At 39.5% G+C, this 9249-nt stretch overlaps 2 protein-coding genes across 2 annotated transcripts; both read left to right on the top strand.

Annotated features, from left to right (window-relative positions):
- Nucleotides 1-2359: 2359 nt before the first annotated feature.
- LOC122766120 (homeobox protein HMX1-like) lies at nt 2360-5409 on the top strand. Its single transcript, XM_044020758.1, has 3 exons — nt 2360-2903; nt 3528-3707; nt 4371-5409. The coding sequence occupies exons 1-3, from the start codon at nt 2684-2686 to the stop codon at nt 4808-4810; spliced, it is 840 nt and encodes a 279-aa protein (XP_043876693.1). The 5' UTR covers nt 2360-2683; the 3' UTR covers nt 4811-5409.
- An 858-nt stretch (nt 5410-6267) lies between these two features.
- Nucleotides 6268-8338, top strand: LOC122766870 (homeobox protein HMX2-like). Its single transcript, XM_044022077.1, has 2 exons — nt 6268-6741; nt 7224-8338. The coding sequence occupies exons 1-2, from the start codon at nt 6528-6530 to the stop codon at nt 7757-7759; spliced, it is 750 nt and encodes a 249-aa protein (XP_043878012.1). The 5' UTR covers nt 6268-6527; the 3' UTR covers nt 7760-8338.
- Nucleotides 8339-9249: the final 911 nt, after the last annotated feature.

The raw sequence follows: 9249 nt of genomic DNA, 5'->3' as shown, positions 1-9249 counted from the left end.
GCCAGAATCCAGAGTAATAGGCTGAAACAGTGAATTACCAGCAAAGAGGCTTTTGCAAAGTCAACTTATTGGCACAGTGAAGAACAATAGTGAGCAATTCTTTGGAGAGCACAAAAACACCATTGTGCTCTGCTTCCCATCACTGTTGCACACAGCCTCTAACATCACACTTCTCACTATTTCATTGACTGTCGCTCTTTGCAGGGAAATAGAGGAAAGACTTGAATTTGCTGCAGCCTGGAATGTCCTGTTTTGGGTTTTTTTAAGTTAATAGATGAAAGAAAGCTTTTAGTGGTGTTTAAATCCTATTACCACTCCAAATGCATCGTTTCCCTCCACTGCACACAGATTTTCTTTTGTATTAATTAACTCATTTTACAGTGGAATGTCAGTCCACCTGGGCATTTTCACTTGAAAACAAATATTTTTAATTCTCTGTCAAAGGGTCAGTTTCAGAAAGATTGTTCTCTCTGTAATAAAAAAAAGCTTCTCTTTCGTAGCCTGTGCCGGACACCGATTGGTCCTTTAATTCGGAGGGACAACAGCAACAAAAGCAAGTTGATGTTAAAAACCATTGACGTGTGTGGTCGTGTTGTGGTAAATCTGGAAACTGACATTTGCAAACCAACAACAACAAAAAAAGGCACACATTAAGATTATTTGTGCGTTTGTTTTGTGAAAGTGAGGCTTTGAGCTTCAAAGTGCACTGTTCACAAATATAAGTTTGATTCCTATTACATGTCATGTCATGTCATTTAGTGGACGCTTTTATCCAAAGCGACTTACAATGGAATTGAGTACAATCAGCCAGGGGTGGAGTTGAACTTGCGACCATTGCAATCATAACGTCTTTCACGCACAGGGTAACGGTCTTAACCACTGTGCCACTCCACCCCTATTACTTAACTACTAGAAGATTGTTTTAATATTCATATGCGGAAGCAGGAAAGTTTGATGGTATATAAAAATAAAACAACATTTTCTGAAAAAGTGTTTTTCACTTGCCTGTTAAAAACACTGGAATGGCAGTGAAAATATTGTAATTTCATAGTATTTATTTTTAATGTGGCAAAAATAACACAACTTTGTTTAATTAATTTAACTTCTTATGAAACTTAGTACTATTATTATTATGAAACATGTCTGTATAGGGATATTTAAACAAGGTAACAAATGTAAATGTTTACCTTTTTTGCAGTTCACTTCTGTCAGTTGTAACTGACATTGTTCAGTTACAACTGACAGGCTTCATCATGCAGGTAACTGATATTTACATGTCAAATAATCAAGGAAAATAAAGTCATCCAACCTTTTACAATTCATTAATCATAACATAATGGTATTTATTTTAATGAAATTATCAAACTACACTCAAAAACACATCGACTCAACTTGACGATTCGTATCGTTTTAACAGAGAAAACTGATTTGTTTAAACTAATAATTTCCTCTATATAGTGTATATATGCTAAATCACGTCAAGCACGCACACACTTCCATTTTAATGCTAGCTCATTTATGTCAAGGTTTCCATCAGTTTGAAATAGATTAGCCTCAGATGTTTTCCTCATCTGTAAGTTGAATTAACATCATACAATTCACTCTTTACTTCCTTTGTCTGTAACTTCTCTGTTCTGTTACTCGTTGAGTTGGATCAGCAGGATGGTTACAGGTTTACAGTGTTAGTGAAGACTTTTAAATCGAAAACTTACATATACGTGTAATGGATGAACGCTGACCACAGCAAACTAAATGGCTTCTCGGCCAATAGTGTGTATAGAAGAAAAAAAACTTTTAACATAAAGAAAACTAGATATCTTTAGATATACGATTTGCACATGTGTTCTATGTTTAAAAAAATAAAATAAAATTACTTGTTTAATTAAAGTTCAATATGACCACACTTCAGAAAATTACTACTAGGCCACTACTAGGTGATTTTATAATAATAAACCATACTACAATTAATCCAATTTATAGTGGTACATTTGTATCAATGACAGTCAAGGTGGTGGCCAGGGGCCCCAAAACGAAAATCAGCTTAGGGCCCCATAAATGCTTGGGCCAGCGCTGGTACAGACAACTGATAAGTGAATGTTTAACTTATAAATTTCAATATGAGAAATGATTTTTACATCATTTATAAGGGGTATTCTATTTTACAGTGGAAAACATATGCAGTCAGAATAAGAATATTTTTTATTTTTTTGTTTTTTAAATGAAAATGTAGGAATATGTCAAACATCTAATGAGAAGAAATAGAACGTGTGCATGGACAAATGTAACCAATAGGCGGTACTGTGCCGTTTTATATGAAGCTCTCTCTCCATCTCGCGCCCCGAGGAACAACAGTGTATCTTTGCTCTACATTGACCTAAATAACAGCGTCTGCGCGCTCTCACACTCGCACTCCGCGCTCTGAAGACAAACACTCTCCACTTTGGTTCATGGAGTAATTCCTTCATTCCTTCCTTAATATATACTTTGGACCTCTCACATGTGAGGATTTATGGATCGTGTTGGAGCTGCAGGGGAGACAGTGCGGTCTGGGAACAGGACAAGTCCATCCCGGGAATGATTGTATAACATTTTATATCTGGAAGTGTTTGTTTTTTTGGGGGGATTTATTTCTTTTTCAAGAGAGAGGGGGAAAAAGCAGCGTGGCGACAGAAAACAGATCAAAATGCTGGACGATAAAGAGCCGACGTCGAAGCTCGCAGCTCCGTCGAGAGGTTCGTCTTTTTACATTGAGAATTTGCTGAGAACTTCGGACGGAGGAGCTTCTGCTGTGGGGAAAGTTACCGTCCACAGGCCGGTGATGTGTCCCCGACAAGAAACTGGACACGGACATTTGCTGAACTGGAAGAGGACATCGCCGGACACAGTTCACGGCGCCACCAGAAGTGAGTCTCCAACTGTTCTGACATGTTTGTTGATGAGAATTCAAACATGGTGTGAAATAAACCAAGTGTTTTTTGGTTTGTTTCTTGTTGTTTTTTGGTCTGTGTAGGAGATAACCTCGTTGGTTGGATTGGACCAACGGGATTAACAGCCGCTTAACCGGGTCGTGACAGGTGGAAGCTGATCAGCCCGTTAGAAAATGATCACGCTTGTACGATGATATAATTAATTGCGTGACGTCACAGTCAGAATTACAACGGAGCAGCGATTTCGCCGCGTGCGTAAAAGTGACCACGTGGATCAGATTTTGCTGTTAGTATTTTTATTTATTTTTGATGTATTTATTGATTATATCGTCACATTGGCACTCGAGTGGGACACAAGTGGACTGTGTCTGCGTCCGTGCACTCAAGCGGCCCAATTATGAGTCTGAGCGACAGTGTGTGGCATCAATACAAAACCCTCACTCGGTTTTAAACACAAAAGAAGAAGTTTGTTTGTTTAAAACATGGAAAAGAAAAGGAGAGTCGGTGCGCCTTTATATTTTGTGTACACGTGTCAAGACAGTTTGATTAAAAGTGAGGTTTTATTTTTTTATTTTTCCCACGGTGTCTGTCCCTCTGCAGGTCTAAGGCCCATGATCAGCTGCTCAGATGAACAGAGGGACCGGGATTCCCCAGCTTTAACGGGGCGGGCGGAGGAGACTGACGAACCGGACGAGAAGCGGGAAGACACACTGACAGTGGAGGAGAGAGAGGAAGACGTGTCCTCCTCTTGCTTCTCTCGGGACGACAGCTGTGAGCAAGGTCAGGCCAGAGTGAACAACCGGGTTAAATTGTGGTGAAAAACTGTGGTGTAGGAAGCGCAAGTGAGTGAGCATCACGCATGCGCCATGGTCATGAAACCTTGCGTCAACAGCCTTATGACGAGTTTGAGACTTTATATGCTTTATTCCTGAAGTTATATATATATAACTTCAGGATGTATATATATATATATATATATATATATATATATATATATATATATATATATATATATATATACATATATATATAAAATCATGAGGTGCAACTACGGCTTTCTAGGCCCACAGGTCATACAACTTCAGGGAACCCATTGGGGTTTCCTGTAGTTTAAAGCTGCATTGCGTCATTTTTGATTTTAGCAGCAACTGTTTGTGGCTGTTTTCTCAGTCATACTCCAGTCCTAGTCTCACTCTACCAGCTTAATGTTGCCGTTGTCACCATTTGTCTTGAGATAAAACAAATAGCTTCCTGAGTGCAGTGCACAAATGTCACTGGGCAACATCAGATCTAAAAACTGCTGAGAAACACAGAGAATCATGTGGTACTGATAGACTTAATCAGCACTGTGTGAACTCATTTGAATGTAACGGCTATTTCATTATGTTGACAAGTTGCTCACTGTAGTTTTTAAATAACAGTTTCTCCTCTTCCCCGTCTCAGGTGACACAAAAGCAACTCGAAAGAAGAAAACCCGCACTGTGTTCAGCCGCAGTCAGGTCTTCCAGCTGGAGTCCACATTTGATCTGAAACGCTACCTGAGCAGCTCAGAGCGGGCAGCGCTCGCCTCTGTGCTGCAGCTCACAGAGACACAGGTGAAGATATGGTTTCAGAACCGCAGGAACAAATGGAAGAGGCAGGTCGCTGAAGACATGGAGGCCGGCGGCAGTGGCGGAGCGGCCGTGCGGCCCTACACTGCACAGAGGGTCATCAGAGTTCCCATGCTGTATCGCGAGAACATCCCAGCGCCTGGAACTTTCACAAGTCTGGCCCAAGTGTCGCCGTTGTCGACCGGCTTCTCTAGTGCCATTAACTATCCACTGACTCCTCACTTCACTCAGCCAGTGTCGTTTATAACACGGCAGATGACCGGACTGGTGTGACTGTAAAAGTGCAGCCCAGCACATACCTGTGACTTTTTGGACAACAATAAATAATAAAGAAGCAGCAAATCTTTCTTTTTTGCTGAGAAGTGGACGGTTCATCTTGTGCTTAACTGTTTCTGTGGGACTTTTTTCTACACGGACGATCAAACTGGTGTGACTGTAAGCGTGTGAGAGGTGTTAAAGCGAATATACCTGTGGCTCTTTTTACACCAATTAATCAAATAAAGATGCAGCAAAAAAAGGTTTTAGTTTTATTTGTTCACATTCTGCAGATGGAAAAAAAAGTCCAAGCTGAGCCAATGAGAGTCTTTACAGGTTCTCAAATATCTTTAAATCAAAATTATTTCAACAAATGATCTTAAAAACAAGATTGATAGTTTGTGAGTATATATTTTGGAAATGGAGGAACAACACAAGATCACACAGGATTTAAATATGGTCCTATTTTGTGACTATTTACATAATTATATGGACAATTCAGATACTGAAACAATTAAGAATCGGGCATTTGAGCTTGTAGAATTTCAAAACTTAGCATTTGTATTTTGGCCTTTGTAAATGTGTGACTAAAAAAGCCAGATGAGAATGTGAGCTGTGAAAAAAAAAAAAAAAAAAACATGGAGAGAGAGTATAAGCATGGATTAGAGATTTGGAGGATTAAACTGTGAAACTCAAAGTTCAAATACATTCACTTTACAAGTTTTAGCTTTGTGTTTAAGGCTGAAGTCAGAGCCACTGTGTGCCGGTTGAGTTTGTTTTGGGGGTTTCTAGGCAATATATTCCACTCAGTTTTACACACTTATTTCGCAATATCTAAACACATCAAGTATCTATGTACTGTATGCACTGTGTGATTGGACAATTAAACACGTGGAAAAGAAACCTGTGACTTGTGTGATCCTTTCATGAAAAGGCATTTTGATGTGTGGGACTCTTGAAAGCTGTGAGCATAAATGGGGACAGTATGAGCAATAACCAAGTTTGTTTTTTGTTTTTTTTGATTTAAGATTATTACAGACCTTTGTACGCAGATATATTCAAATGTGAATAAAATCTATGCATTTAATGTGTTCTGTGGTTTCTGACTATATTGTACACAGTGAGAATTTGCTTCTCCAGCAGTGAAATTACACTACAAATATTTGAGAAAGTAAGGAAAGTATGTATGAACCAGTACTATTTAAGCTAAGATACAAGAGTAATTAACTAATTGGTGTAGATGTGCACGTGTATAATGTCTTGCATGTCAAAGAGACCATGAAAAAAAAACATATAGAAGTTAGGGAACTCCTTCTTCATATCAGATATAAAGCAGTGAGACATTAAAAAGAGGAAAGAAAAAGAAATGAACAACAGATCAATCATTGAAATCAGTGATGTCAGCAAAGTTTTAAATCTCTGCTTAAACATGCAGTTGCCTTGAATTTCGTCAGTGGCTTGCATTCAGCTGGCGCGCGCGCACACATACTTACACACCGTCTGAGGACAGGAAAGTGTTTAATAACTCTACAATATGGCAGCCAGACGGGAAAACCAGCATCCCGCCCTCATCTGGCCCACAACCTCACCAATCAAAAGCTGCCAGACCGCAGTCTTCCGGCTCGTTGAAGAGCGTCGCGCCGGCTCCTCTGCGCTCTAGTCGCAGCCGTGGAGCGATGGTGGTCAGAGCGCACGGAGACGCCGGTGTTTCGGGAATCGCGGAGGGACAGATGAAATGTCCGGGAATATGAGCAAAGGGGACGCCTCGAGTCGGAGCGCTTCTTTGACCTTCACCATCGACAGCATTCTCAACCTGAAGCAGGAGGACGGAGGAGAGTCTGACCTCTCACCGTGGCAGAGGGACAGTGGATATAAGGATGAGTTCCAAGCGCAGTATGAGGAGGTGTGGGACGTCCGGAGGAGACACGACAGCAGCCCAGAGAGAACAGGTACATTCAGTGTTGTCTCTCCAAAAAGATTTATCCAAGTGATTGATACACTTATAGATATGCTTAGAGGAAGAGTGATGCGTAAAGATGCTTACGATGCTTGCCGAATACAATTATTTCCTCAAAATGTTTTTTTCTGATGTTATGTTTGATGTTATATGCTTTTTTAAACTATTTATCTCCAGAATTGTGCAGCTTTCTTAGATGCGTATTAAGCACAAGATAACAGGGACGTTGTTATTCCAGTGGTACATAGTTCTGAGGCAGAGCAACACGTAAAATGCTCAAATGTGGATTTACAAGAGTTAGACTGAGGGTAACGAGTAAAAATGTTTTCTGAGTATGTTTTTCTGAAGATCTTCCTTGTTTTCTGCTGATGATTAATGAATTTTAACTCAATCATGTGTTTTACGCACGAGGTTGGCAGGAGTGTGCCTAAATTTAAAGTTGCATCAAAGCACGTTTTGTCGCTTCATCCACAGTTAAGTCCAGAGTCCAGTGTGCGGACAGCGAGGAAAACGCACCGTCGCTGCAGAGCGCCGGCGCCTGTCTCGGTGCGCAAAGCCCGGAGGACACATCCGAGCAGCAGCAGCAGCAGAAAACCACTGCTGACACCAAAGCCACAGTGAAGAAGAAGACGCGCACCATCTTCTCCAAGAGACAGATCTTCCAGCTGGAGGCCACTTTTGACATGAAGCGGTACCTGAGCAGTTCAGAGAGAGCGTGTCTCGCCAGCTCTCTGCAGCTCACAGAGACGCAGGTGAAAATCTGGTTCCAGAACCGACGCAACAAGCTGAAGAGGCAGCTGTCCACGGATATGGACGGGCCGCTGGCAGCGGATCACTTCTCCGAGGCGGCAAAAAACGTGCAATTACCGACTTTTTACAAAGACAGCAGCTTGCTGAGCGGATGTTTATTACCCATGTCTTTCCCCGTCATTTACCCGACGGCAAACGCTGCGCCTTACATCTACTTCTCCAACACTGGCAAATATTTTGGCCTGTTTGAGGCGGACTGACCGTTTCCTCTGCGCGGGATGTTAGGGTGCGTGGACTTATACTGTATATCTGGCTTTATATAAGCCACTCACTTATTTTGTATACTTTTATTTTATTGATTCTTTTTTCAAGTTTGTAAAATTCAACAAACTTCGATGTAAACCTATCCATGACATGCATGTGCCACTTTTTGTCCATCCCAAATTTTTGTTATTATCATTATTGTTACGTTTTCGACGTACGTTTTCGTTTTTATTTTGCGCAGTAATGTCATCTGACCGAATGTACGTTAAGAATAATGCTGCATCAACTTCTGCTAAACCGCAAAAACACTTCATTTCTAACTCTTATGTTGAAGTTTCTGTGGAGCAATACAACATTTGTATTCATGTGGCCTTATTATTTTTGTTTATAGTATTATAGTATTTGTTTATAGTATTATAGTATTTGTTTATAGTATTATGTTTATTTGACTTGATCTTTCATATGACACTGTTCAACTGTGAGTACAGTTTTTTTTTTCAATAAAAAGAAAGTGAAATGCCCGAAGTGTGTGTTGAAAGAACTACAACTTCATTAAAACATTTTAAATATTTGTACACCGTTATGACGCATTTGGTCGGTAATTTACAAGGCGTAGAAAATCTGTTATTAGGCAAAAAGATCAGCGAACTCGAAGTTCAGTAAATGTTTCTGTAAATTCATACACTGCAAAGTCAGAAAATGGTTGAAAATGAGTTTCTTGTCACATTTCCTGCAACGAATCATCTTCTACAATCAAGTTACTTATTTGTTACTGGTCACGTTCCTGCATTCATTTATTTTTCAGTGCAAATGCATACATTTCCTCAGCCTTCATAACAATAGCACATTTCTGTGACACAGTCTGGTTTTTGTCTTGACCCACAAAAAGCAAGTAATGGTGGTTTTTGCTGCCTGCAGCAGTCAGACTCTGTACTATTCACCAAAAACTCTGAAAGGTTTTAAAACATGATAAATATCGTATAACTTTGAGAGCCATTTTATCAGCCTGACAAATGTATTCCTCTTCTGAAAGTAAACTCACTGTAAAGTTGTTCGGGTTTTTTTTTTTACCCTTAATTGTAAAAATATAGAACAAACACAGGCGATTATTATTTTTATCATATTTTCTGCCACAGAAAAAAAAGGAACGATTATATTTATATTGAGAAGTGAAGGATACAAGGTAAAGAGGAATGAAATGTGTTTCAGTAGGTTGTTAAATTTAACTTTAGGTTGAAAAAAGTGGATTTAATTTGTTTATTTATATTTATCGTCTATTTCTGTAAATAGAAAAAGTAAACTAAAGTTAAAAAACTAGTTTGTTTGGTTAAATGATGTGCGGGCAAGGGTTTTCTATGCCACTTTTCTTAAATACACTGTAAATTCAGCAATATTATAGTGTTAAAGTCAACACTTACTAAAATGGCTATATTTAACACAATTACAGAGTGTGTTTGATTATGATAAGGTTAACTAATGTAATCAA

The sequence above is a fragment of the Solea senegalensis genome, linkage group LG3 (genome assembly GCF_019176455.1).
Source record: "Solea senegalensis isolate Sse05_10M linkage group LG3, IFAPA_SoseM_1, whole genome shotgun sequence".
Classification (NCBI taxonomy): domain Eukaryota; kingdom Metazoa; phylum Chordata; class Actinopteri; order Pleuronectiformes; family Soleidae; genus Solea; species Solea senegalensis.
The sequence above is the reverse complement of the archived record's forward strand: the minus strand, read 5'-3'. Positions and strand labels throughout refer to the sequence as shown.

Bases quoted from the DNA above. Each gene is read 5' to 3' on its own strand.
- LOC122766120 (XM_044020758.1), top strand. From the start codon at position 2,684: ATGCTGGACGATAAAGAGCCGACGTCGAAGCTCGCAGCTCCGTCGAGA. The intron at 2,904-3,527 runs GTGAGTCTCCAA...GTCCCTCTGCAG, and splicing joins AGTTCACGGCGCCACCAGAA to GTCTAAGGCCCATGATCAGC. The intron at 3,708-4,370 runs GTCAGGCCAGAG...TCCCCGTCTCAG, and splicing joins GGACGACAGCTGTGAGCAAG to GTGACACAAAAGCAACTCGA.
- LOC122766870 (XM_044022077.1), top strand. From the start codon at position 6,528: ATGTCCGGGAATATGAGCAAAGGGGACGCCTCGAGTCGGAGCGCTTCT. The intron at 6,742-7,223 runs GTACATTCAGTG...CTTCATCCACAG, and splicing joins CAGCAGCCCAGAGAGAACAG to TTAAGTCCAGAGTCCAGTGT.